Genomic DNA, 26521 nt, shown 5'->3' with positions numbered 1-26521 from the left:
ACTCTGCATTTCATGGCATGCCCTCTCTGGGGCTGTGGAAGCCCCAGGTCCCAGAGCCACAGCACTCCCTGAGCAGCACAGGTTTCATTTAAATGAAAACCTGTGCACCAAGAGAGCCTCAAAGAAGGGCTGGAGGTGAAACCCACGAAGCAAGAAGGGAGCAGCAACACAAAAAGCTTAACGCAGAGGGGAGCACGACTGCATGTTTTTCTAGAATGTGCTGCTTTGAAACGTGACTCCTTACTTGGGGAGTGAGGTGGCAGCAGCACAGCAGCTCAGCTATCTTATCTGCCATCATATCAGTGACACCCCCTTCCCACCCAGCCCGGCTACAGCAGCCAAGTGACACCGTCCTGCTTCCTTCCTGGGAACCCAGCATCTTTTGCTGACAATCACCCTGACAGCTTGGACATTGATTTTCTGCTTTTAATGCTGTCTCTAACGCATCTGCCAAAGAGTTAAGGCAAAATGAGATCTCATGTGTTCAGCTCCTTTTGTTTTATGATTTCCTTAGAGCCTTTGGAGCCATTAAGAAGGGCTGTGAATCTCACTGGCAGTAAGAGCATGCTTTCAGCCTTCTGACTGCTGCCAGCTCAGCGCAGCCTGTCCTACCCCAGCCCCAGCCCCCAGGCAGACCTGCCACTGAACCCTGACACCCCAGTTCTGTGCCAGCTGAGTCCCACTGAGCCACAGCCGCTCCCCTCACTGCCTTCTTTACTTCCCAAGTGGGAAACAAGAAGATGAAACTCCAAGTGCTCATCAAGCACTTTGATTTCATCCCATGGGATGCTCCCAGAAGGCACAAACTCAGCAAGGGTCAGCAGAGGAGAAACTTGGGGCTCAGCTAGCCATTCTTTTTTTACCCCCACAATACACAGCAGGTGGACTGGCTTCATGGACAAAACATTTCCAGGACATGGGTGGGTGATGCTCCCCACAGCATTCATGCTGTAGTTCCCACCTGGTTCTGGGAGCCAGCACTGCTTCAGGTTTGGCTTTTGTAGTGAAATGTTGGCATGTCCAGGTTCATTTAGCCCCATCAGACAGATCTTAAATGTATGAACTCACTTGCTTAAACTGTTACCAAGTAAATGCTTTGTTTCCAGAAGGATTGGCACTATCAGACCTGCTGACCCTGAAGGGGGCTGTGGGCATTGCCTGCCCCACTAGGTTTGACCCTGTGAACCAGAGCACCCAGGAGTTCCAGCCCAGACACCTGCCACTGAACCCTGACACCCCAATTCTGTGCCAGCTGAGTCCCACTGAGCCACAGCCGCTCCCCTCACTGCCTTCTTTACTTCCCAAGTGGGAAACAACAAGATGAAACTCCAAGTGCTCATCAAGCACTTTGATTTCATCCCATGGGATGCTCCCAGAAGGCACAAACTCAGCAAGCGTCAGCAGAGGAGAAACTTGGGGCTCAGCTAGCCATTCTGTTTTTACCCCCACAATACACAGCAGGTGGACTGGCTTCATGGACAAAACATTTCCAGGACATGGGTGGGTGATGCTCCCCACAGCATTCATGCTGTAGTTCCCACCTGGTTCTGGGAGCCAGCACTGCTTCAGGTTTGGCTTTTGTAGTGAAATGTTGGCATGTCCAGGTTCATTTAGCCCCATCAGACAGATCTTAAATGTATGAACTCACTTGCTTAAACTGTTAGCAAGTAAATGCTTTGTTTCCAGAAGGATTGGCACTAGGCAGCCGCCGGCCCCGAGGGCGGCACGGCGAGGCGGGACGGGGCCGGCGGCTGCTCCAGCGCTTTTCCCTTAGGGACAGCCCCCTGCCAGCGAGGCTGTGACGGGAGTTGAGCGGCAGCGGCCTGACGCCTGCAGAAGGCAATAGCTGCGATCGCAAGCGCGGCTTACGGCGCGGGGCTGGGTGTTGGCAGCAGCCCACAGCGGGCGCTGGCATGGGGCAGCGCTCATGCACCGGAGGGTTCGCCCGCTGGGTTAACGCTGCGGGGGCACAACAACAAAGGGCACAAACAAAGCAGAGGGGCACCCCTGGGTCGCAGAACCACCGAATGGTTTGGGTTGGAAGGGACCCTTCCAAGGCTATCTAGTTCAGCTCCTCTGGTGACCGGGGACATCGTGAACTAGGTCAGGTCTCTCAGCCCAGGCCAACCTGGCCTTGAATATTTTCAGAGATGGGGCATCCACCACCTCTCTGTGCCAGTGCCTCTCCACCTTCACTGTAAAACATTTCTTCCTGATCTCTAATCTAAATCTACCCTCTTTTAGTTTAAAACGATTACCCTTGTCCTGCCTGTGTAGAGTGTCCTGTTACAAGAGCTCTGAGAAGAACCAGGGGACCAGGACCTTAAGGAGAACATCTCTGGTTGCATAGGGCTTCAGTCCATGGGAGCATGCCAGAGCCAGGACTGCTGTCATCAGGCTTCAGTCATTTCACATTGTGCCAGCTGGGCTAGTCAGAGGCACAGGGACTGAAACTCTGCTTCAGAGTGCCTTTGGACTATAAAATGAATGAACTCCAGTGGAAAATGAAAGCAAAGCTTTGTGAGCTTCTGTCTTTGGGATATGGTGTCCCACTGTGGTTGCTTTCCAGAGTAACAGTAAACCCCTCAAAGGTTACGCTTGCTTTAGCAACATCAGCACTGCTCTAAGAAGTGAAGAGTAAATCCCCATAAGTCTGTTGTGCTTGTGCTGTAGCACTCCCCTGGCATCAGGCCACTTCCCTTATGGTCTCTGAGCTTGCCTGTGTGATTCTGTAGGGTGCTGAAGATGGCAGGCAGCTCCTCTCCTTGGACTGGCAGTGCTTACCTCTTCCTTCAGTCGACCTGCAAGACCATCGCTCTGCCATCCCTCTACGAGAGCTCCCAGAAGAAGCCTTGTGTGTTCAAGGCCCTGAAGCTGGCATTAGCAGGTACCCATCCCCTGGAATCTTGGTGTGCAGTGCCATGCCTTTCTTTAATCTCACCTTCATGGGCAAGGAGAGCTCATGCTCACTCTGTTTAGGAAAGGCAGCAAAGTAGAGCAAGCTCAGCAGAGGTTCACCAAGATGGATGGGGCTGGAGTACTTTTCGTGTGAGGAGAGGCTGAGGGAGCTGGACCTGTTGAGCCTGGGGAAGAGAAGGTTTCAGGGGACCTACCAACAGCCTGCTGAGAGCTGTGGGAGGGAGAGATGGAGCCACACTGGTTATAGTGCTGCATGGGGAATGAGAGGCAAGAGGCACAAACTGAAATGAGAGGTAGACACCAGATAAAAAGACATTTATTTTCCCCATTAAGACAGGCAGTTGCCCAGAGTGACTGACTCTGTACTCTCCATCCTCAAGGGCTTTCAAATGGGACTGGATAAAGCCCTGAGCAACTGGTTCTGACTTCAGAGCTGACCCTGCTTTGCATAGGACGTTGGGCTAGACACTGCCTGGGCTTCCTTCCAACTTGAACCATCCTATGAATTATCCAACATTATGAATATTTATTTAAACCCATTTATGTAAGAGGGGAAAAGATTGTAATTGCTGTGAAAGAAGATTTAATTGCTGTCTTTATACCACCACAGAAACATGATTCCTGCTTTGAGAAGCTGGTTTTTAAGTCAAGTGATAGCCAGTATAAATTAATTTCTATTCAAATTCTGATATAATTCAAATTCAAATTCTGATATAAACAGACACACATTAGCTTGAGGTGTATGTAACACTATTTACATCAAAAAATTACTTGAGATGCAAATAGCTATGAAACTATAGTTCTCTCTCCACCCTTGCACCAAGCACACTGCAGGGTGTGAACTATAATAATTTGAACAGTTTAACAAACTTACCTAGAAAGACTCTCATGTGTTCTTTACCTGTCACACAGCTGAGACTCTGTTGTTTAATTGGGCTTGTCTAACTCTTCTGCAGTTTCTTCTGGACATGATGCCAAGTCAGTTTATCCAATACAGGCCTGCTCATTTTGCAGCTCATTCAAATACAGGAAACAGGAAGCAGGCAGCCTAACACAGTTGTCCAGTTAGGCTTGATTTATGGCTGCTTTGTGCCACTGGAATGTGAATCTACTCACACATTTAAAGGACAGCTCACAAAACTGAAATCCTACCATGCTTATTCAGACATGAAAAGGTGCGCAGTCCCATCTTTTGAGGCAGCTTTACAGCTCTTCATAAAGGTTTCCATGTCTGTGCAGCTTTCCCTCCACAGCCCTCCTGCTCTATTATGGAAATTTTGTTTAGTAAGCACTCATAAAAAGCAAAGCATGAAGGAAGTGATAAAAAAATCATCCACAGTGAATTAAAATGTCTTTTCTAGGTGCCTAAACCCATGTGTCAGTTACACATGTGGTCCAAACTAGACCAGATGCAAACAGGACTTAGTAAAAATGTAAAGCCACTGTTGGATACTAAATTTTAAATGCAAGGTCACTTGCCCTGGTTAAGGTGGAGCACACAAGTCTGCCTTGCTGTAAGATTGTGCTCCATGCCATGACATGTGGTTTAGGAATACCTGCTGTAGTGCCAGTGTGAGCTGCTGCCTCCACACAGCCCTCAGTGACAGCCCACAAGGTTCAGCCAGGTCTGGAAGCAGTACAGCAGCTTCACATAGGCCTCTGCTGCAAAAAAAGAGAAAAACACATACTTAGAACTCATCAGCAGCATATAAAACCCTGTGAAGATAAGGATAATGAGCACAGCTAATAAAAATTAAATTCTGCTGGGAGAAGGAAGAATGAAGTCCTGGCATTTTCTGTTTCCACATCGCTCATGCTCCTTCTGCATTAATGTCAGAGGGTTCATCCCTGGCTTCTCCTTGTTTAGATTTTACCATGAATTAATTCTCTGTGAAAAATAACAAGTCAAGGCCCAATCTCAAGCAGTTAATCCCTGTGGCTGGATCTGTCATTTGCTGTTTGTGAGATGTGTTAAAGGCTCAGAGAGACAAAAGTTACCTCTAGGCACAGGTGGAGAGGAAACACTGGGTTTCTTTCCAGGACCTCCATCACTGCATAAAACTCCAGCCACAAGGACTGAAGGCCGACTGGCACTGAGGTGAACTGAGCTTTCATCTATAAAACTTTGCTGTGCTACCAGTTTATCATAACCCTCTCTGCCCTGGAAATGGAACCTCAAATTTAAACTTGCCCTAATAAACAGTGTTGATATAATTACCTGGGATGTAGTTCCATACATCTTCAGTTGGACACCATACTTCATGGGGATCAGTGGTGGCAGGGCAGCATGAACTTAATCCTTCCCTCTTGGTTTAGCACACTTCTCTATCCCAGAGGACTTTACACAAAGAGAATTCAAAAGCTCCTCCATTGCAGGCTTGTTGTGGATGGGTGTGGTCTGGGTGGGCTGGCTCATGCCTGGACTGTGACTGTGCTCCCTTGTCCTTGCCAGACTCCACTGGCAGCGTGAATGGTGTGGACATGCTCAAGGTGCACTGCAGCCACCCCCACCTGATAGTGCAGCTGAGGTTCTGCAGGCGGGAGAACTGCCGCCGCTTCCTGCGCAGCTACCGCGAAGGAGCGCTCCAGAAGTCCCTCCAGAGTCACCTCCAGCTCTCCCTGGCCACAACCACGGTGCCTCTGGAAGTGGAGCTGAAGGCTGGCAGTGAGCACCTTGACAAGATGCTGAAGGATGAGGATCGTTGCTTGGAGTGCATCTACAGAGAAAAGGTGAGCGGGAGAGGGAGGGGGCTGGACAGCAGTGAGGAGGGTGGCACTGGGCTTGCAGGGGTGGGTGCAGATCTTGTTCTGATGCAGCATGTCAGGTTAACAAACTTCTCAGTCCTTCAGCTCTTAACTCTAATGTGGAGAAATAGCTCTGCCCTTCCTCAGGAAAGAGCTGTGCACGTTTCTGGAAGGGCAATAGAGTTACCTAAAGCAGCCTGCAAAGATCCTGCTAACTCTCTCTGCCTCCTGTATATAACAGCTAGTGTGGCTGTTAACCCCACTAGGAGTTCTAAACAGTGCAGCTCACACACAAGTGTGCCTCGGTACAGCTGTGAGGCAGGCAGAGAGGAGCAGCCCTAGCTGGAGCCATCACTGCTCTGCACCTGGAAATGAGCAGTGGAAGTGAGTGCAAACACTGCACATCACACCAAAAACTTGTGTCAGAGTGGGCACACACAGCATCTACTGCCAGCAGGAGTAGGCTGCCCTTCTGAAGGCAAAGTCTCTCTCATCTGACATCTGGCTCATTGCATACTTTGGCACTGGCACTCTAATCCTGCTTGCAAGAACAGTGAGATCTACAAGGCACTTGACATGATTAAACTCACTGACTTGTTCCCCTCCTCTCTTTTTTTTCCATCTGGAACTTTAGCTCTGGTTCCTCTAAATGGTTCTGAGAAACAGGCACTCACTTATCAATGTGCACAGGAGCATGTTTTTCCAGGTTGCTTTTCTGTAAGCACAGAGAATAAACTCAAACCTTTCATCTCCAAACCAAACAACATGTGATATCCCATACCCTCTGAACTGTGGCTTGCTGCTCCCTCCCTGTGCTGAACCAGCTGATTGGACAAAAGGAATGGGCTTATTCTCAGTTCCCCAAAAGTGACTCAGTCTGACCCTTTCTGCAGCAGGCAGAAAGATGGCACTGGGGCACAGCCTTCAATAGCTGAGAGCAGGGCTGGGTACCTGCTAAGTGAGCTAAACAGTGTTTACCTCTGATTGAGGCACAGCACTGCCAGGTTTGATTCTTCCCATGTGCTTTGCCTTCTTTATTCCTTTTCTCAGTACCTTATTTTTTGGAGGTCAGACTAATTTTCTCTTGGCTGGTGAAAAAAACTGGCTTGGTGAGGACTCAGGAACAGCAAACCTCAGGGAGCAGCGGGGGCAGAGAAGAGAAAGTGGGTAAAGGAGCTGCCTGCTTGGGTGGCCATGAGCTGTTGGACCAGATCACCCTGTTCTGTGGGTCTCACCCTCATAGGGAGTTGGGAGAAGCTTTGCTGCCTGCAGAGCACTCTAATTCTTTCAGAGGGCTGCTGGAAATGAACACGTGCTAGTAACAGTTTTGTGCAACTTGTAAGCACTCTCTGGTGCAGGTAAAAAACCCAGAGGGGAGAGATTGACTATTTCATATCACATTACAGATTCAAATCCACTTACAGCCATCCTATTACAGCCAGAACCCCACTAGACCACCTCATTTGGCTGGCTGACAGCTCATGCTATATCTCATTGCTTCTCTCTTGACATCAGCAACCACAGCTTTGCAGGCTGGTGGCCCTGGCAGTCACTGCTGCTGTTTGTGTTACAGCCTGACCGCCTGCCGGATGAGGAGATCACGGAGCTGGAGGAATGCCTCAAGAGCCTGATGCTGCACCAGAGCACTAACAACAATGTGGCTGGAAAAGACTGCTCATCTCTGAAGTCCCCATCTCAGCCTTGTCCTCCTCAAGGCAGCTCCCTTCCCACGCAGTTCACCTTCATCTTTCAGGGACAGCAGTTTGGTGAGTAGCTAGAGCTGACCAGCAGAGCCCTTGGTCTGCCTCACAGCCCAGGAGGGAGAGTTATGACTACATATGGGGGTCTGCCTCAGATAAACCAAAGATTTCCCAGCATCCCATAAGAAAGGAATTACAATAGTCCTGAGATATTGTTGTGATGCTTCAGATCAGGCATCAACCTGTTTTCTTTTCCAGGGTGGCACAGAACCAGATGTTTCAGAGTCTGTGTCTCTTCCAGGTTCCTCACATTTTAAAATTAATAGTGAAAGGAAGAATAGAGAGTATTTTTATCTTCTTCCATATCACTTGGTTGAGGTGAGTGAATAGTGTAGATTAGATCAGACTGGGGAAGGTACTGTGGAAACCCTCAGCCCTGCTTTCAGACTGGACTGATTTGTCCAGGCTGCCTCAGTTCACCAGCTTTGGGGTCTGCCTGTCCCTACAGAGAGCTTTCAGAGAGTCTCAGTAGCAGTATCAGCTTGAGATAAGCTAGATAATTTCTGAGCTTGCTTAAGCTGTGTATAGTCTCCAGTGCTAAACAGCTGAGGAGAGAGCTCCTGTCAGCATTTCAGTGTTTTGAGGATGTTTAGGTAGGGAACAGGGGACTTTGTCAAAAAGACCTTACCAAGTTGCCTTTGAAAGGCTAAAACAAGTTAAGAGGATGTCAAAAAAAAGCAAAAAAAACCAACAAAACCAAAAAAAAAAACAAAAAAAAAAAAAAACCCCCCCAAAAAAAAAAAAAAAAAAACCAAACAAAAAAAAAACCACACCAAAAAAACAAAAACGAAAAAACCCCCAAAAGAGCTCTGGCAAATCACAGGACAGTTCTGAGGGAGAAAAAAAGAAAATAGGCCTTGCCAAGCTTGCAGGGTAGGGACAAGCCCAGATGCTTTGTTGTTGTGGGAGGATTTCTGTAAGGGAACAGCTGGGAGGGAGCTCAGACTCTGCTCCACAGAATACTGACCAAACCTTGAACTGCCCAAGCTGCATCACATCAGCCATGAAACTTCTGTGCCTTACGTGGCCTCTGCCCCTTTCAGACAACAGAACAATCACACCAGACGACCACCAGAAGTTTGCCAAGTCCGTGTCCAAGAAGTGGAAGCAAGTGGGTCGCTCCCTGCAGAAGTCCTGCCGGGCCCTGCGTGACCCTGTCATCGACAACCTGGCGCTGGAGTACGACCGCGAGGGACTCTATGAACAGGCCTACCAGATGCTGCTCAGGTTCATCCAGTCTGAGGGCAAGAAGGCCACCATAGCACGGCTGATTGCAGCCCTGGAGGAAAACGGGCTCGTCAGCTTGGCTGAGGAGCTCCTGGGCCTCCACTCCAGTGAGGACTGCTCCTAGAGCCCAGGGGACAGTGCCATTGCTAAGGGCTTTCCTGCTTTAGCTACTGTATGAAACTGCTGCCAGTGTCTGGGAATGTAATGTCCTGAATATCACCCAGAGGTTTCCGTCGAGGTGGAAATGCTCAGGGGAGAGGTTCTGTGTTTGCATGGACCTCTGACTTGCCTTATTTCACTGTGTTTCCAGAAATACAGCACTACCTTCCCGTGAGCTGGTGAGAGGCTTTCACCCTGACTTCCTTCAGGGCTGTGGCAGGGGAGCAGCCAGACAGAGAGCCCAAGGGGAGAATGAGGGAGAGGAGAAAAGCAAGCAAGTCTTCTCATAGGATTTCTCTGGGAAGCAGAGAATGCCACTGCTTCTCAGGCTGTCTCCAGGGCCATCACCTGGCGAGCTGCAATATATTTTTACATTGAAAACATTTTTGCCCTCAGCCATGACATCAAGTAAAGAAAAAGGAGAAAGTAAGGAAGTGTCAATTTTACGTTATTTTCCTTCTTTGTTTGAAAAACATCATGGCAAGAGTATCTGTTCTGCCCTGCTCTGTTGTAGCTCCTTCCCACCTCTCACCACCTGAAGGCTTTTCTTCTACTTGGGACAGCCGTAGTCTTCCACAGGACAGAAGATCGCTGCTGTACAACAAATGGCAGACACTGAACAAACAGTATGGACAAACTCAAATTCAGACAATGATTGTCAACATTTTCTCATCTGTGGCAGACAGTGATGTGTTGATTGGCTCTTGCCTGCCAGCCTGAGGGAGCCTGTAGCTGTGGAAGGCAAAACACAGTGCTGGAAGGAAAAGAGTCTCCTCATCAGCAAGTTACCTGTGGAGCCTGGTTTGGAACTGCTGCTCTCAGGGCATTGCAGCATCAAAAGCCATCCTCAGCCCACAGAGCTGAGCAATCACCACACCCAGCTGGCTGCTCCTGCCCTCCCTCATGTTTCAGCCTGCTGGGCCCCTGGAGGGGACAGCTGACCCTGCTGTGTCCCACAGGTGTCAGGACCCACAGAGAGCCTTTCTCTGGTACTGCTGTCACTGTGTGACAATCAAACATCACCTGCCACCGTGCCTGGATTTACCTGCACTGATTTTCAGGGTAAAAATGGTTTAAGAGACAAATCTCCCAAACCCCAGGGCTGACTCCTACTTTCAGTTCCTGTGGGAGAAGCTGAGTGTCTCCTGGTATGGCTGAGGCAGCCTGCAACACAGCAGCTGCACTTCTGCTGTGACAAAGCACAGACCAATGAGTGTCTGGCATGACACAGGTCCTGTGAAGCACAACAGCAGCTCAGTTACCTTTGACGTATTCCCAGTGCTTTCCTGATAGGTTTTTACTAATACTTTTCCATTAATTCTATCCTTTTTTCCCCTTCCCATCTGTGGGAATGGCCAGTGGGCCATGGGAATGTTTTCAGGTGCAGAGGAGGACTCTGGCCACACACACAATGTCTGTGTGCACATGACAATATTGGGCTGCTAGAAGTCATGGTAGGAACAACTTTGAGGCCTTTTAAACCACAGCTCACATCTTACTCCTTCCCTGGAGTCAAAGCTGTAAATTACTAAGGAGGAACATAACCTCAGATTATGTGGGCTCAGATCCAAGCTTCTGGAGCTGGAGATGTTCCTGTACCTTCTCCTGCAACAACTGAGCTTCAGTCACTGGAGACCTGGATGGGCAGGACTTAGATGGGCTGCTTTGAGCCAGCTGGGGTCCACATGCCTCAGATGGGCTGAGTTCACATCCTTAGTGTAAGCCAGGGAAACATGACTTGTTTGCTGCAGATTTTGAACCCCCAAGGTTGCATACAGAACCAGGAAAGGAAGGGGGTTACATATGAGGAGAAGGTTTTCAGGATGTGAATGAATCTGCTTCCATCTTGCCCCTACCTTCCAAGGAAGCAGGATTTCATCTCTGCAGACTGTGGCTCCATCACCTTTTATTAAGCCATTTTATATCAGTTTAATCCCCTCCATTCCTGCTCACACATCCTACCCTCTCCCTTCCAGTAGTACCAGTGCTCTTCCCAAAATGAAGCAATTACCTCTCTGACAGTTTTGCTTTTGGGACTGACACAGTGGTGCTGATCTTAGCTAATTTAGGCTGCTGTGGATCCATACCTCAAAGTATTTAGCTTTCCTGCCAAATCCCACCTGGGGAACTCTGTTTGGCAGAAACCCACCTGACAAATCATATTTTAAAAAAATTTAAAAATCAGAAACTTGAAAGTTACTTTAAGAGCAAGAGAGTTTGCTCTTGATTTTGCAGAAATTACTTTTTTAAGAAAAGAAGGTCATATGCATAGCCTGCTGTCTCATTTGCAATTAATTTTTCTAAGCTCTCAGACTAGCTCTATGTGCACAACTTGCACATATAGTCATAAGGCAGCCACTGAGTATGAGAATTACTAGTTTTTGTAGCATCTGTTAATGCTCAAATGACAAAGTCTTATTATTCAGCATCTACTTCAAGTCCAGAAAACTTTTTTACTGCTGTTACTGTTTTACAGAGGACTAACCATGAATGCTTTCTTCTGAATGTAAATGTTTTCTTTCTGCCAGTAACTGGCATGTGTATTTCCTCTTACTCACATATTCCCAGTTAGAATTCCCTGTCAGAAGTGCCATTAAGTGCTGGAGCCCCTGGCAACCTTTCTGGAATGTCTTAATCTCCAGCAACATTCACAGGTGCCTTCATTGCAAAGACTTGAAGGAAAAAGGTTTTTCAGTAATATTCCATGGTGAAATTGTCTCAAGTGCATGGCATGGTTTGGGACATAGCAGTGGCTGTTTCTTACCTCCTTTTCCAGGAGCAATCATCATCATGGTGGGAGATAAGCCATGGACAGTGCTGCTGCTGGAGAAATTTGCCTTATCCCAGTGACTGCTCTTCTCCATATACTGAGATATATCTGTGAAAAAGAAAAATTCAGGGGTGATGCTAGTGTTCCAGAATCAAACACAATACTAAAAGCAAATGAAGGTGCTAATCAGTTGCATATAAAATCTAAAACAGAAAAAAAACCCCCATAGAACAAGCAGCAGGAATCAGGCCAAAATGTGCTTACAGGAAGAGATCCAAGAGGGCTTTTTTTTCTGGTACTGATTGTTTTTGTAGTTTTAACCATGTTTCAGATTTGAAGGAGTCTCCATTCAGTCTGCCAGAAGGGATAAAAGATCCATCCAAAGGAGAATTTGAATTATTTGTTTTGGCATAGCTGACCTACAGTGTTCAAACAGATGATAACAAAGAGGAGAGTGAGGTTAAAATGCTCACCAGACATACTTTGACATGAGCCATCTGACAGAAGCAAACCTGACAGGATACCCTGATACAAGATTGTCTGAAAGGAAAAAATCTGTTTATTTTGCCTTCCATTCAAAGGCAGGTGCAGCACTGAGGATCTGTCCTGCTGTCTGGGTCACTGTCTCTCTGCTGTTCCCAAGGAACCACACCCTGGCAGCTGCCCAGACTCTGAAACCAGGAGAGAGCATGGGCAGAATGAGGAGCCTCAAATTCACTTAAGTTGCTGATAAACTGAAAATTCTGGTGAACCTCTGGTACTGTATCTGATATCCTTAAACCAAGGAGGCACAAGAAGAGGGATCAGAGGGTTTGTGAGCCTGTGTGCATGACACTGGTGCTTTACACTGGACAGGGGTCTGGCCATGTGGCTTTGTATGGAGATGAACTCAAACAATGAAGCAATTTAAGGCCTAGAGTCAAAAAATATGTATTTTTTTTCTTCTCTGGCTTGTATTTTAAACCCCCTGAAGGGAGCTGGCTGTACATCTCTAATAGAATCCTGGTTGAGATGTTTGGTTAATGTCTCTTAGTTTTCAGTGGAAAAATCCCTTGCTGACCATCTGATTCCAAATTCCCATGATATTCAGTATCAGATCTGGACCAGCCACCTACAGCTATGGACTGCAATGCCAGACATACTTGGGTCTAGGACATTCAGCCCCCAAGGAATTGTATTTTACAGAAAAAGCTCTTTGGTATATATTTTTTCCCCATTCTTTTTTATAAATAAAGATATACTTTTGATGAAAACTGCCTCAGAGACTTTCACTGAACACTTAACTGCAGTAGTAAGAGCAGGGGTCACTGAAGTTCTGCCCACATTTGGTGGTCACCAGCTCCAGAGGAGCATCCAGCCTGAGGGTGGATGCCCAGCAGGGCTCTGCCCAGTCACACATTTCTCCTGACGTACCAAGGCTGGTGTCCCACCTGTGGGAACAGCTCTGATTACAAAACCAAGCCAAGCCTCTGTGTTTGTTCACTTTCCAGTCACTGCTCTGACGAGCCTTTTTCAGCCAGCATGGCCAGAAGGGGAGGTTTGTCCCAGCCCTGGCACCTGGAGGAGCTCACTGTGTTTCTTTCAGTGCTGTTGGATATCTGGGACTCCTCTCTAATCTCAAGTGCCTCACTGCCAGGGAGCTCTCTCACAAGGCTGCCCCACAGGTGGGGAGCCAAGGAGCTGGGATATAAAATCTCCAGCAGCTTAGCACAGGAAGCCACTGCCTGACCTGACAGCTGAATCCAGGGAAACTCCTTTTGCCATGAACTGGAGCAGAGATGTGTTTTACCCTGAGTCTCTTAAGTCTCAAACACTGTTTGACAATCACAAGATCAGCCCTTCTTTATCTACCACAAAGCTGAATTCCCAACTGCATGGCATGATGCCTGCAGGAGCACAGTGAGGGGAGCAGCCCTGCCCTGCAGCAGCTGGCAGGACACACCACCCTGGGGTCACCAGGGCTGCCCTGCTGAGGAGGCTCAGTGAGATCACTGCCCCAGTCCTCTACGACAGTGACAAGCACAGGATGGACCAAGGGCACCTTTGCTGGCAGTGAGAAGAATAAACCAGCCACGGATCAGTGCCCAGGGAACAAGCTCCACGTGAGACAGACACCAAGGAGAAGCACCCATGGAGAAACTCCTCCACCTCCAGGCTCCCTGTGTGACTCCCCAAGGCACAACAGGGAGAGCTGGAGCTGAGTGATGTTTTTGGCTGTGATTTCTGATCAGCTGGGCTGGTCAGCAGCACCCACTGTGGCTCAGGCAGCTGCCAGCCACGAGGAAAGGACCTTCCCAGCCTGCAGCACCTGAGTGCAGGGTCTGAGGGTGGCCATCGAGAACCCACTCTGCATGAGACAGTGTGTTCAGTAAGGCACAACATTTGAGCTGAAATAAAAAATGCATCAAATAAAGCACAGATGCTTACCAAGAGGGGTTTTTATATTATGTTTTAAAAACAGGTATTTGTGAAAACAGCAGAGTAGATCAAAACCCGCTTTTATGACAAGTAAATGAAAACTTTCCTTTCTAAAGTGACAGTGGTCTGGGCACTCTCCAGACACTTGACCTCTGTTGGAGGAATAAGGGAGAGACAAAGCAGAGACAAAGAATCAGCCACAGGGGAGGGAAGTGCTATGGCTGCGCTCACCTGGCAGATCAGTGGTGGTGGCACACAGATTAGATTTGGCTCCAAATAAAAACTGCTTTGAAGTATTTCAAATTAAAAAAAAAAAAAAAGAGAGGGGGGGAGAAAAAAAAAGGGGGGAAAAAAAAAGGAAAAACCCCCCCCCCCCCAAAAAAAAAAAAAAAAAAAAAAAACCTAGGTTTGGGGGTATTTTTGTTCCAGGTTTTCAAAGGGACCCTTGAATCTGTCTTCAGCCTCTGTACTGCTCAGCTCACACGTCCTCCCAACATTTCCCTGTTAGGAAAGAGAGAAACAACCCCCAACTGGATTTAACTTCTGAGCTGAACCCAGCCTCTATTTTTCAATTAGACTCTTTGTAAACACTCACGAGGGAATTAAACGAAAAAAAGCCAAAGTATAGAAGGAAAAGAAAAAGATACTCAGAAAAATTAGTATATTTCATTTGGAAAAAAAGTTACCGGGGGGCGGGCGGCAAAGAAAAATCCAGGCTTTTTGCAGAATTGGTGCAAGTCCCCAAGCTGGCCGAGCGCTCTCTCGGCACCTCCGCCCGTCCCGCCGGAGCCATCGGCGCTCCCGGCCCCATCACGTGCCGGGGCCGGCCGGGACGCGGCTCTTCCCGGCCCGCCGGGCTCCCCTCCGCGGAGCTGGGCTCTGCTGGGGCCGCCCCATCCCGGCCCCGATCCGAGTCCCGATCCCGGCCCCACAGCCCCGATCCCAGCCCCGATCCCAACCCTGCAGCTCCGCTCCCGGCCCCATCCCAGCCCCACAGCCCCGATCCCGGCCCCATCCCAGCCCCGATCCGAGTCCTTATCCGGGAGCCCCGCTCCCATCTCCAATCCCAGCCCCATCCCAGCCCCGCTCCCGGCCCCATCCCGGCCCGCTCCGCTCGCTGCCGGAGCGGAGCGGCCCCGCTCCGCCGCGCTGCTCGGCGCCCCCGGGCTGTGCTGGGCTGTGCTGGGCTGTGCTGGGCTGTGCTGGGCTGTGCTGGGCTGTGCTGTGCTTGGCCGGCAGGCTGAGCAATGCCTCCTCTCGCTCGCCGCCTCCAGCTGTGCCTGCTGGCAGCGGCTGCACTGCCGGCACCGAGCGGACGCGGGATCGGCGCTGTCGCAGGGGCTGTGAGTATCTGTTCGTGTGCTTGATCTCGGTGGGATGGGGAGGGTTGTGCAGCGGGCAGGGCGCACTGGAGCCTGTCCTGACTGCTTTTCTTTTTGCCGCTCTCGAATGTTGCTCCATGGGCAGCCTGGACGCGGTGGTTTGCACGCAGCAGGGCCGGCTGCAGGCTCCAGCCCTGAGACATCTGCTGTACACTGTGCTTTCCAAAGAACTTTCTTAGAATGTGTAGGTTGTTTTTACAGAATTGCAGGCCTTCTTTAGACAATGCCTGCAGTGCTCTGGGACAGGGTTTCCTCCCAGCCACAAACATGTTCCAGTGGTGGCACGTCACATTTATCATTTACGAGCCATTCCTCATCAGTACAAGGACATGAATCTCCCCCTTGTTACACTGTGGTATGCTTTGAGCAAAACACAGGAGTTTTCAAGCTCTAGTGTCACAAAGATAGAAAATAATTTAGCCCCTGTGAAACAGGCAGTTACTGATTATTTTTTAATAGCTTTTTGGCAGTTTCTGAGAAACTTGTGTTGGGTATAATATTGAAATTCGTGGAGCACATCAGCATGTACTTGCCACCCCATCTCCCATGGATGTAACAATACATCCACGCTGCTGCACAGCAGTTTCTTGGGCTTGGGGTGCATTGGGCAAATGATTTATCAGAAGAGGGTCTGGGAGCTGAAGAGGTGGTGAGCACTGCAGCCTGGGGGGGCTGTGAAACGAAGGTGTTTGTTTCAGTTTCTTACCCCTTCACAAACCTGCAAGGCTTTATTCCCCTGCTGGGCCCAGAAAAATTAATGTTTGGAAGAGAGACAGCAAGCTCCTCGCCTTGGCTGCCTGGGACAGACCTGTCTCCCCAAAGCACTCAGGGTGTGAGTTGGGCTGCTGAGCCCTCTGCCATCCTGAAAATCAGACTACCAAAGCAAGGCTGCACCTGAAGGTGGGACAGTACCTCTGGAGGCTGCTGAGCCTGCAGAAGATTGTTGGGCTTTACCTTCTCCTACCTTGCAGGCAGCTGAGCCCTCCTTAGAGCTGTGGGGCTGGAGTTTCCCAGGTTCCTGGGGCTCAGCCTGGGTGCCTGGCACAGCTCAGTGCTGCAGGGGCACTGTCCCCTGCCCGGGGAGGGACTGAGAGCAGCACGCTCTGCCTAAATGAGCTGCAGCCTCCAAAGTGTGCCACGTGTGCCTGAGTGCTCACCTGGGCCAGGGCAGCAGGGTGCTGGCCCCTGAGTGCTCACCTGGGCCAGGGCAGCAGGGTGCTGACCCCTGAGTCACTTACAGGGCCAGGGCAGCAGGGTGCTGGCCCCTGAGTCACTTACAGGGCCAGGGCAGCAGGGTGCTGGCATTCACCTTCCCTGGAGCTCAGTCCTGCTCCTGCCCAGGGTCAGCAGGGCTCCCCTGGCACCCCAGTCCCCAGCAAGGAGGGCTCAGTTCCTCTCTGGGACCCTGCACCTGGAGACAGACACCTCAGCAGCCCTCACACAGCAGTCTGCAGTTCCCCTGTGTGTGAGTTTCTGCACTTCATACAAGTTTCTGACTGGGCTGGAAGGTGAAAGGAGGTGACTGCAGCAGCCATTTGCAAGCAGTCATCCAACGTGACTGGCATTGCAAAGGGAAGGCTGGCAGTGCCAACAGGAAAAATTGCAATAAAATGGGACCAGCCAGCTGGGAAGCTGATCAAACTACATATTTGAGGACTGAGGCAGGCAGGTAAATAAGGCTGTAACAGCATGGATCTCATCCATTCGTTTGCTCTGGCCTGGAAAAAAATTTAAAAATGCCCTGAAAGGCAGCTCTGACAGGAAAGTTGGAAATTGTCTTTGGAACAGGGCCTGCATTTTTGTTACCTGCTTCCTCAGTATTTGACTCAACAGAGCTTTTGCCTCCAGGTGCTACAGCAAATAACAGCAGCAGTGATGCTGCAGTGCTGTGGCACTGGCCAGCAGTGTCTGAGCTGTGCCATTGTGGGCAGCTGAGCCCCTGCTCCTCTCCCTGTGCTCCCTTGGTTCTGGTTCAGGAACCCAATTCCTGGGACAGCTCTCAAGACACTCAGATAATTAAATTCTACATCCTGCTCTCAGTTTGTTTATAGACTTCAGAACTTGTAAGCAGCTGAATAGGATGAGCTTTTATCTGGTAAGGCAGTACAGCAAGTGTTTTGCTCACTTCATTTTTCTTGGTCTTTGCACTTACCAACATGCCAAAAGGGGTTTTTGTATTTCAGCCACCACTTCTGTCTTCTAATCAAGAAGATCAAATAATTCAGCATCACTTTATGATCCTGTAACTCCAAATGAGACCTCTTCACAACCACCCTGAAATGCAGAGAGGAGTTGTTCAACACCAGGGCCACTTAAAGCAATAACTTCAATGAGGTTATTGACTTTTCCTCAAGTGGGGTGGTAGAAAAACAAAGAAAGAAACAAACCTCAGACCTATGGGGAATAAAAGCCATTACATGACACCCAAACACAGAAGTGGAACATGGCTTCTTCCCCTGCTCCAACACACAGAGATACTTTTCCCCCTTAAACACTTCAAACCCAGCTTAAATTATTAAACTCAAGTTGTTTTTGTATGTGGGGCAGAACAGACCCCATTGACATGACCCCACATGTGTCAGCTGGCACAGTTCCCTGTGGGTGCCCCAATGAGCCCAGAGGTGTTTTTTGCCAGCACAGGACTGAGAATTTGAAGTCTTGGCCTTTGCACTTCACTTCAGGTTCCTGTAGAAGGGTGGGAGAAGGATGGAGCCCAGTGCAGCTAGAAGAGAGCAAAATGTGATTCCTCACCCAAAACAGCACTTCCCATGTTGGTGTGCTCAGCAAGACATTTAAATTAAAGTGGAGTCAAACACTCTCCCAGCCCTCAGGGGATGGGACCAAGGGTGTCAGTGGAAGATGCAGCCTCCAGGGCTTCAGGCAGTGCAGCCTTCGTGGTGTCAGCATCCTGCTCTGGTGGGAGAAAGCTCAGCTGCACACGCCTGTTCCACCCAGCCCCAGCTGCAGCATGGGCACAGGGATGTCATTACTGCTCCTTGAACAGTGTCAGGACTCTTCCCGAGGCAGAGGAACCAGGTCAGGAGGATCCTGGGAGTTTGCTTTGCTCCTGCTGAGGGAATCTGGATGGAAAAATTCCTGTAAACCAGGCAGGAGAGGGACACATGCACAGACTTTTCCCCCTGCAGGCCAGGCCAGGTCTCAGTATCCAGCACTGGCTGCTACAAGATGATTTTGTTCTTGTGGAATGCATTCAGCAAACATGAAATGAAAACAAATATCCCAAACAAAAGTATCCCCACCACCCAGAATTATACAATCTTCTCTGATGATTGCAAAAAACCCTCATCAAACCCATCAGTGCTGTATCCCCCACACTTTCTTTAGTTCATTTTATGGACAGACAGATGGACACCTCCATCAGCAGCCACACCCCACACGTTTCACAGCCACACATTGTCCCTCTGCTGCCCAACCCAGACCTACCAGAGGCAGCTCCAGTACCAGGAGTGAGGAGAGAAGTCAGGAGGGAGCTGGAAGCACTTCCCTTGCAGCAGGGAGAGGCTGCTCCGAGGACAGCCCACGGCTGATGGATGTTCTGAGAGCCAGGCTGGGAGGAGTGGGCAGCAGAGCTCGTTGCTGATTGTGTGCCCCCCTGCTCAGTGCATCATGTTCTCAGCTTGATTATCTCAGCTGCTTTTCCCAGGGCTGGCTGGATTGAATAATCACTCCTCAAGGCACAAAGCAGTGTGCCAGAATCACCAAGGCTTCTTGACTGAATCTGGGGGCAGGACCAGAGGACTTTTTCCCACCTTGGCCCTGAGCAGAAGTGCCAAGTGGTGGAGATGTGATGACTGTAGGAAAAAAAATTGCCAGGATGGGCTCAAAGTTTCATATCATTCAATTGGGAATGAAGGACCAGCAATTTTTTTTATCATAACTTGACTGCTTTTCTTGCAGCTGTTCTTGGCCATATTTCAGAATCCTCCTCTGAATAAATGAAAACCAGGCAGAGGACTGGGCCCTCTGCCCGGGCGTGCAGCAGCACAGGTCAGACTCCCTGCCTGGATGCTCTTCAGGTGCCATGGCCAGCTCTGGCCACTTCCAGCTTTCCAGCCTTTTATTGTCTCTTGTGCTCTGCAGGCTGTGCCTCCTTGGTTCTGTCAGCCTCTTCCTCCTGCCCAGCTCAGCCCTCCAGCATTGCTGGTGCTCAGCCCAGGATGGAACATCCCCAGCCTTCCCAGGAGCCCTGTCCTGGGGAGAGCAGCCCCATTGTCCCATTCAGAGCCCATCAAGCCAGACTCAACCCCCCTCTGTATCCATCCCCAGACAGCCAACACAAAGAGGGACAGCTGCCTGTTTGTCCAAGCTTGGAGGACTCAAGAGGCAGTGCTGGCAGCCAGGCCATTCCTCAAGGCCCTGAGTGATGCAGCAGTTTGTGACCCAGCTCCATTTCAGGTTGGATGGAGGTTCCCCACAGCAGCAGAGGAAGCAGAGGTGCCTCTGCCTCAGACACTCAGGGGTGTGCTCTGCTGAGAAACACTGCTGTGCTCTCATCTCTCCTTTGGCATCAAATATTTCCTGCTCACTTTGATAGCCCGTAATTCTTTTCCCCTGGTGTCAAGGTGGATGAATAATCCTTTTGGCTTTAGAGCATAGCAGAGCATCTGCCAGAATCATCAGTCCCTCTGTGTTCGAGAGCAGAACAGCTTTTCCCACACTGACATCCATGGATGGAGCTTACACCACTGTAATAATCAAGGGTATTTTCCTTCCAAAGAAGGAAATACCTAACAAAGACTGGAAAATCCATATAATTAGATCAAGGAATGACTTCAAGGGCTGGCAATTTCATTTGAAAATGAGAGGTCTGTATTCAGCACTGAACTGTTTTATTTCAGCGTGGAAATCACTCTTTCGGATCCCTTACTTTCAATAAAAGAAAACACAGAGGAAAATCTGGGCTATCTGCCCAGGCTTGTAACAATTCAGGGTTTTTCTTGGCTTTTCCAAGGGCACTTATTGCCAGATTCTGAGATGCTGGCAATAAAAAGCTGCAAGCCATGGAAATTACGAGTTTCATGACACACACATTTTATTCCAAACCCTTGTCGATAACATTAAACACAGGAAAAATCCAGGACTTTCATCCAGCTCCTTAATTACCATCTGAAGCCTGGCAGCTGAAATAAGATCAAACTTTTGCATAGAAGAAGAAATTTGCTGTTACTGTGAAGAAAGAGATGGGACTTCAGACGTAAAATGCAAACCAACATCCTATACCTGTCAGGAGGGAGTGTTCCATGAGGCTGAACATGGTTATGAGCCAAGCCACGTGGCAGAAAGAACAGAAACAGAAAACAGATCCTGAATATTCTAAACATTTGAACAACAATTTACAAGAGATCTGAGAAAATTGTTCAATCCTGCTATTAGTAACAAAGTTATGCCAGTGAAAACATCTGCCTAGCAGAGGAGTGAAAGGTAAACAAAAAAAGTTAGCAAATGAAGAAAAGCCTCTATCAGAGGGCAGAAAAAGGCAAGAAACAAGGCCTAAGTAAAAAACCCATGGTCATTAGGACAAGGTCAATGTGATTTAAATCCACCAGGAATACAAAGAGCCTTACACCAAGGCATGGATATGGTGTTTTCCAAAAGAACAATTTCATAAATAACGGAGACAAAGTGACTGAGGTCAGTAAACATTTTGGAGCTGTACTTGGGAAAAATATATGCAATAGCAGATGATGATGAAATACTCTCTATTTCAACAGTATCTTGGAGGTGAAGTTAACCAGTAAGGAAAGAGCACAGTATTAAATAATGATGTCCAAATAATGTGCATCTAAGAATTTTAAAGGGTCTGGCCAAGAAATCAACTGGTGATAAATGATGAATAATTTTCTTCCTCTTAAGCCTTGAAATATTGCTTAGACACCACAGGTGCCACTGTTTTATTACTTCATAATTACAGACTCATCAATCTAATTTTAAGTTTGAAAACTTAACATTATGGCTGATACAAAATTGATGGTTAATGAACAATTACTTCATTGAGTGATCATCAACAATTAGTTCATTAAGTGATCCAGTCCAGGACAGTAAAAGGAGATTTGCTGAAAACAGATACCACCAAATTCTTACCAAGCATTTGCACCTTGTCCTGTCACTGTATGCCCTTGTCAAATGTGCCTCTCCAGCTTTTTTATCTCAGAATTCATCTTTGGATATGATCTCAGCTAATTCAGGACAGAGAACTGTAAAACCTTCACAGGTAGCTTCTCTTAGTACAGCACAGGCAAGAGAGAGCCACAAGTCACTCACGAACATGATACATTATTAGTGGAGGTATAAAATACTTATGTGCACTTGTGGGGGATTTTTTGGGTGGGGCTCAACTTCCCTCTTGCTGAGGACAGGAGGAATGGTGATGGGGATGGGAATGGTGATGGTCACTCACCTCCTCCTGGAGCAGCTGTGGGGTCCCTCTGTCCAGCTCTGCCATTGCTGCTGCAGCCCAGGGTGATGAGAGGACCTGCTGCTTGCTGCCTTCTTACTTCTTTCATTCTCATTTTGTTTGCAGTTGAAGAACTAATCAAGTAAGACAGATCTCCAGGAAAAGTGTAAGTGAGGAAAAATCCTGTATTTCAAAAGGCAGCTTCATCTATTATACATGAACAAAATTCTCCTAACACCATGCTCTGCCTTGCTTCTGCATATTGGGATTTATTTCCCCACCTCTCACTTAGGGGTTAGGGTGATTTGGCAGAGGAAAAACACCCATGGCTCCTTCTAACCTTTTTAATGGAAGTTATTTACAATGGTTTAATATTTTATAAAGAATACTGGCAGGAGAAAGGTGCTGTGTGAATTCCAGATTGTACCCAATGTATTAATTTTGAGTACAAATCACAGTTTAACAAAAGTTGGCTTCATGTGCAGGGAAACACCAGCAACACTGCCATGGAGAGTTTGCCCTTCAGCAGTCAGCTCTGGGCCTCCCTGGTTTGAGTCAAAAAGGATAAAAGCAGCAAGTAATGGTTGCCAAGCTAGAAAAAAAAAAGGTAGTTATTTATGGGAGAATGGCATCATTCATCATTTTCCACTTTGCTTTTCCCAATGAAATCTCTGAAATGACAAAACACGTTCAGGAGTAAGGGATGCAGGATTTTGGGCTGTGCTTAGAGGGTGGTTTTCAGGATGATGGATGACTGCTTAACCAAGTCACAGAGCTGGCTGGCACTGGCATCAGCAGTAAGTTTGCAACCCTGTGTGCCCTTTGACAGGTTCCTCAATGTCTCTGTGCTTGTGTGAGTAAAATGTGCTCTGCTGCTGGGTTTTTAAATGACGTTTAGTCTTGCCTGCCTGCTTCAGACCTGCCAAATCTTCACTGCTGAAACACTCTGTTTATTTACAGATGGACAGTGGAGCCAGGCAGCTCAAACACAGCTTTTAGCAGTCCCAGGAACACCGGAGAGACAATGAGAGTTCGCCTCAAAGGGGATGTGATCTGCACCCTCTTCCTGCTGGTGGCGCTTTGTTCTTTGCTCTACTCCCAGCTGGAGCATTTAGTCCCGGCAGGAAAGAAGGAGCCAGCACAGAGCAAGCCTCGAGTGGCACCAAAAACATTCTCTGATCCCAGAGCACCTCGGAGGCTGATGCCAGCAGAGGCAACTGCACCCCGACCTCAAGTTACCCCTGTCATGAGACAAAGAGAAGTGGCCAAAACCAGGGTCCAAACCACAACTCCACCCCCACTCACTGATTCTGCCTTCAACTTCAAGCTCTATCTCCTAAACAAGGATAACAGGAACTTCAACCTCCTCATTAACCAGCCCAGGAAATGCCGAAAGACACCGGGCGGTCCCTTTCTGCTCATTGCTATCAAATCACTCGTTGAAGACTTTGACAGGCGTGAGATTGTCCGGAAAACTTGGGGCAGGGAGGGTTTGGTGAATGGGGAGCAGATCCAGCGAGTGTTCCTCCTGGGAACACCAAGGAATAGGACAGTGCTGGCAACGTGGGAGACCCTGATGCACCAGGAGAGTCAGACATACCGGGACATTTTGCTCTGGGACTTCATGGACACTTTCTTCAACCTGACCCTGAAGGAGATCCACTTCCTGAGCTGGGCTGCTGAATTCTGCCACAACGTGAAATTTATTTTCAAAGGCGACGCCGACGTCTTCGTCAACGTCGAGAACATTGTTGATTTCCTCAAGAGGCACGATCCCACTGAAGACCTCTTTGTTGGGGACATCATCTACAACGCCCGTCCCATCCGCGCCCGCAAGAGCAAATACTTCATCCCAGAGACCATGTATGGGCTGAGCATCTACCCCGCCTACGCCGGGGGAGGAGGGTTCCTGCTGTCCAGCTGCACCATGAGGAAGCTCTCCAGGGCTTGCAGGGAAGTGGAGCTCTTCCCCATTGATGATGTCTTTTTGGGCATGTGCTTACAGAGAATCAACCTCAAGCCCATTTTACACGAAGGGTTCAAGACCTTTGGCATTGTTAAGCCTTCTGCTGCCCCACACCTGGAGACATTTGATCCCTGTTTTTACAAAGACCTCATGGTGGTTCATAGCCTGAAAGTTGCTGAGATCTGGCTGATGTGGAACCTGCTCCACAGCCCACGGCTTTCCTGCACTCAGAAGAAGCAGGTGAAGAAGCCTTTCCAGTGGAAGAGGAAAGCTCAGATAACAACACCAGCATCACCCCCCAGATAATGCAGGCAGAGGGCAGCACACACAGCAAACCAGCCAAGAAAGGGAGCCTGGAACTGACACTGCCCAGCAAACCAACCTCCTGAGTATTTTAGCACATCTTATTTACAACACTAAGAAAAGACAACAAACAATTGCAGGAATTTGCCCAAATTCCACATTTGCACATGCATATCAAGTGGGTCCCTCTGTACTAGTGAGTCCAAATAATCATAACATATATATATATAATTTATTATTATTTATTAGGATTATAGTAGTGCTTAGTGGGACAATGTGTAAAAGCACATTGAAAAATGCAGTCCTTGGACATTTTTCAGCATGGTTAGAAGCGTGAGAAATGAAAGAAGACACAGGCTAAGAACAGACACCAGGGAGCAGAGGGATCCTTGTCAACTTGCTACTTGACTTGGACTCATTGAAAAATGACCAAACAGGAACTAGGGTACAGGAAATTGAGTCCCTTTAGTGTCTGCTCACATCACATCACTGCTGCCTGGGTGGTTTTCCACAGGCCTGGTAAGAAGAGAACAATAACAGCTCTTGAAATGGGGTCCTACAGCTGCAGTTCAGGTGGATTACAGGAAATCAAACTGGGTGCTGAGGCTGGTGTGGCTGGTGGAGCAAAGGACAGGTAAGCAGATAACTAGAAAGGAGCAGACTTACAAAGGGTCTTTAGAGAATGGACAAGAACTTCGAGTTGATCACTTTGAGTCTTGATTTTCCATCATTCTTCTCAGTTCAAATACCTGCTCTATTGACATGCTCAAGATTCAGGGGACCAGTGGAGCAGGTTTTGGCACTTCCCTGAGCTCAGGCTCTCTGCACTGCACTGGCTGACGTTCAGGGAAAATTCAGAAGTCATCAGCAGGATCTGATTGCTCTCATGATCTGACCCAGATTTTCAGAAGATTTGCATCTGGAGAGATCCTTTGGCCTTTGCTTATAAGCATAACCCCACACAGAGCTGCTGCTTGCATCACATTTGGGAGCTGCTTCAAACCAGAGTGGACTGGGCTGGTTCCTACAGACCTTGGTCTCTTGCTCAGCACAGCCAGCTGCAGAGGGCAGCCAGGACTTTCATACTGCTGCGGGTGTCTTGTGAAGGCAGAAAGTTTCCAGACAAAAGGACTTCAGAATAAAAGTCCATCTAAATTTATTGCAAGAAATCAAAACCACACAGCAATCTTTCTGTTGGGCTTTCCAAGGTTCAGTCAGGAACTTTTTGAGTATTTTAAGCATCAGACAAGAACACTGAATTGCTCAGTTTTTCAAAGTACAGTCCAGACTTTGATGCATTTTGTTTTTCCCAACAGCAGACTACCTTAGAAGAATATACTTTTATCAGACATCAAAGCAGAAGTGAATTCCTCTAAATCAGGGTTACAAAGCTGTGAAATTCATGAGACAAAGAGCCTGAATTCACCTCTGATACTGTGTTTGTTAATTCTTTTACAAGTTTTTACCCCCTCAACAAAACTCCTGTCCATCAGAGAACCCCTGAGGATGGCACATCCACACAGCTTCAAAGGGAACTACAATCAGTCATAAAAGCCCCAAGTTCCTTTTCCTTGCACAGAGCCTGCAGCACAGCTGCCTTTCATATCCGTGTGTAAGCTCCCTCCCTGCCTCCCTCCCTGCACAGTTTGGGCTCAGTGCTGGCACTGACAATGCACAGAGAGAGCAGCAGGCTGGGAAAGAGCCAGTGGACAACAGCTTTACACATTGCTAATCTTCATCGTGAGTTCAAGCCTTACAACAATGGGTTTCCAAGAAATCAGCTTTATGGAAATGGAAAGATTTCTACATTTGAGATATTTTCAGGATGCAATCCTGAAATAGAAAATGTTCACATGAGCTTCACAAGGAGCTTTGCAGGGTGTGGAACTAAGCCAAAGCCTCACTGGTAGGACAAAATCACCCCTGCCCCTGTCTGCTATCATGTGTGATACTTGTGTATTTATGAGATTGTACAAAATGTATTACCTGGGAGTAGTTTACAGTTTGGGAAGTTATTTATACCATCATTAAAAGACAGCATGCAGATGTGCCTCTAGTTGTCAGAGTGAGTTTGTCAAGTACACCTGCACACATGTTGTAAGACTAAAACCACAGGCATTTTTCATTAAGACAGTAACATGAAAAATACATTATTCATTATTTTGGATAACTTGGTAAGTATTTCCTTATGCTGGACTTATTTTAATGGCAATGACAGAAAAATAAACAGAGTTTACCTTGCAATTTCCTATGAGGCAGCTAGTCAGGTTCAGCAGTCCTTATTAAGGTTTTCCTTTTACACTTGAAGATGCTGAGATTGGGTCCTCCCTCTATAATGTCTTGAGATCTGCAATCTATCCACAACACAGCATTTATGAGTGCATTTTGTCCCAGATCAAAGTTGTTCAACATCTGTGTTGACACAGTCTGTGCCAGCACACACCCTGATGGCAGAAA

General features: G+C 48.2%; 3 protein-coding genes across 4 annotated transcripts in view; 2 read left to right on the top strand and 1 right to left on the bottom strand.

Annotated features, from left to right (window-relative positions):
• HSF4 (heat shock transcription factor 4) overlaps window positions 1-11693 on the bottom strand; it is a 37468-nt gene extending 25775 nt beyond the window's left edge. The window contains exons 1-2 of the mRNA XM_039721286.1: window positions 11575-11693; window positions 4476-4581 (exon numbers count right to left, since the gene is read on the bottom strand). The gene's annotated coding sequence lies outside the window, so the exon portion shown is untranslated. The remainder of the gene's footprint in view (window positions 1-4475; window positions 4582-11574) is intronic.
• TRADD (TNFRSF1A associated via death domain) lies at window positions 1751-11580 on the top strand. Its single transcript, XM_039721290.1, has 4 exons — window positions 1751-2887; window positions 5372-5649; window positions 7238-7430; window positions 8468-11580. The coding sequence occupies exons 1-4, from the start codon at window positions 2746-2748 to the stop codon at window positions 8773-8775; spliced, it is 921 nt and encodes a 306-aa protein (XP_039577224.1). The 5' UTR covers window positions 1751-2745; the 3' UTR covers window positions 8776-11580.
• A 3485-nt stretch (window positions 11694-15178) lies between the features above and the next one.
• On the top strand, window positions 15179-26114 carry B3GNT9 (UDP-GlcNAc:betaGal beta-1,3-N-acetylglucosaminyltransferase 9). Of its 2 annotated transcripts, XM_039721287.1 has the most exons (3): window positions 15179-15341; window positions 21922-21961; window positions 22756-26114. In XM_039721287.1, the coding sequence occupies exon 3, from the start codon at window positions 22820-22822 to the stop codon at window positions 24065-24067; it is 1248 nt and encodes a 415-aa protein (XP_039577221.1). In that variant the 5' UTR covers window positions 15179-15341; window positions 21922-21961; window positions 22756-22819; the 3' UTR covers window positions 24068-26114. The 2 variants fall into 2 exon arrangements, with proteins under 2 accessions (XP_039577221.1, XP_039577223.1); XM_039721289.1 differs by lacking the exon at window positions 21922-21961.
• The last annotated feature ends 407 nt before the right edge of the window (window positions 26115-26521 follow it).

The sequence above is a fragment of the Passer montanus genome, unplaced genomic scaffold, assembly GCF_014805655.1.
Source record: "Passer montanus isolate IOZ18808 unplaced genomic scaffold, ASM1480565v1 scaffold45, whole genome shotgun sequence".
NCBI lineage: Eukaryota > Metazoa > Chordata > Aves > Passeriformes > Passeridae > Passer > Passer montanus.
This window is presented reverse-complemented; position numbering and strand designations above follow the sequence as displayed.

Bases quoted from the DNA above. Each gene is read 5' to 3' on its own strand.
- TRADD (XM_039721290.1), top strand. From the start codon at position 2,746: ATGGCAGGCAGCTCCTCTCCTTGGACTGGCAGTGCTTACCTCTTCCTT. The intron at 5,650-7,237 runs GTGAGCGGGAGA...TTTGTGTTACAG, and splicing joins AGTGCATCTACAGAGAAAAG to CCTGACCGCCTGCCGGATGA. The intron at 7,431-8,467 runs GTGAGTAGCTAG...TGCCCCTTTCAG, and splicing joins CTTTCAGGGACAGCAGTTTG to ACAACAGAACAATCACACCA.
- B3GNT9 (XM_039721289.1), top strand. From the start codon at position 22,820: ATGAGAGTTCGCCTCAAAGGGGATGTGATCTGCACCCTCTTCCTGCTG.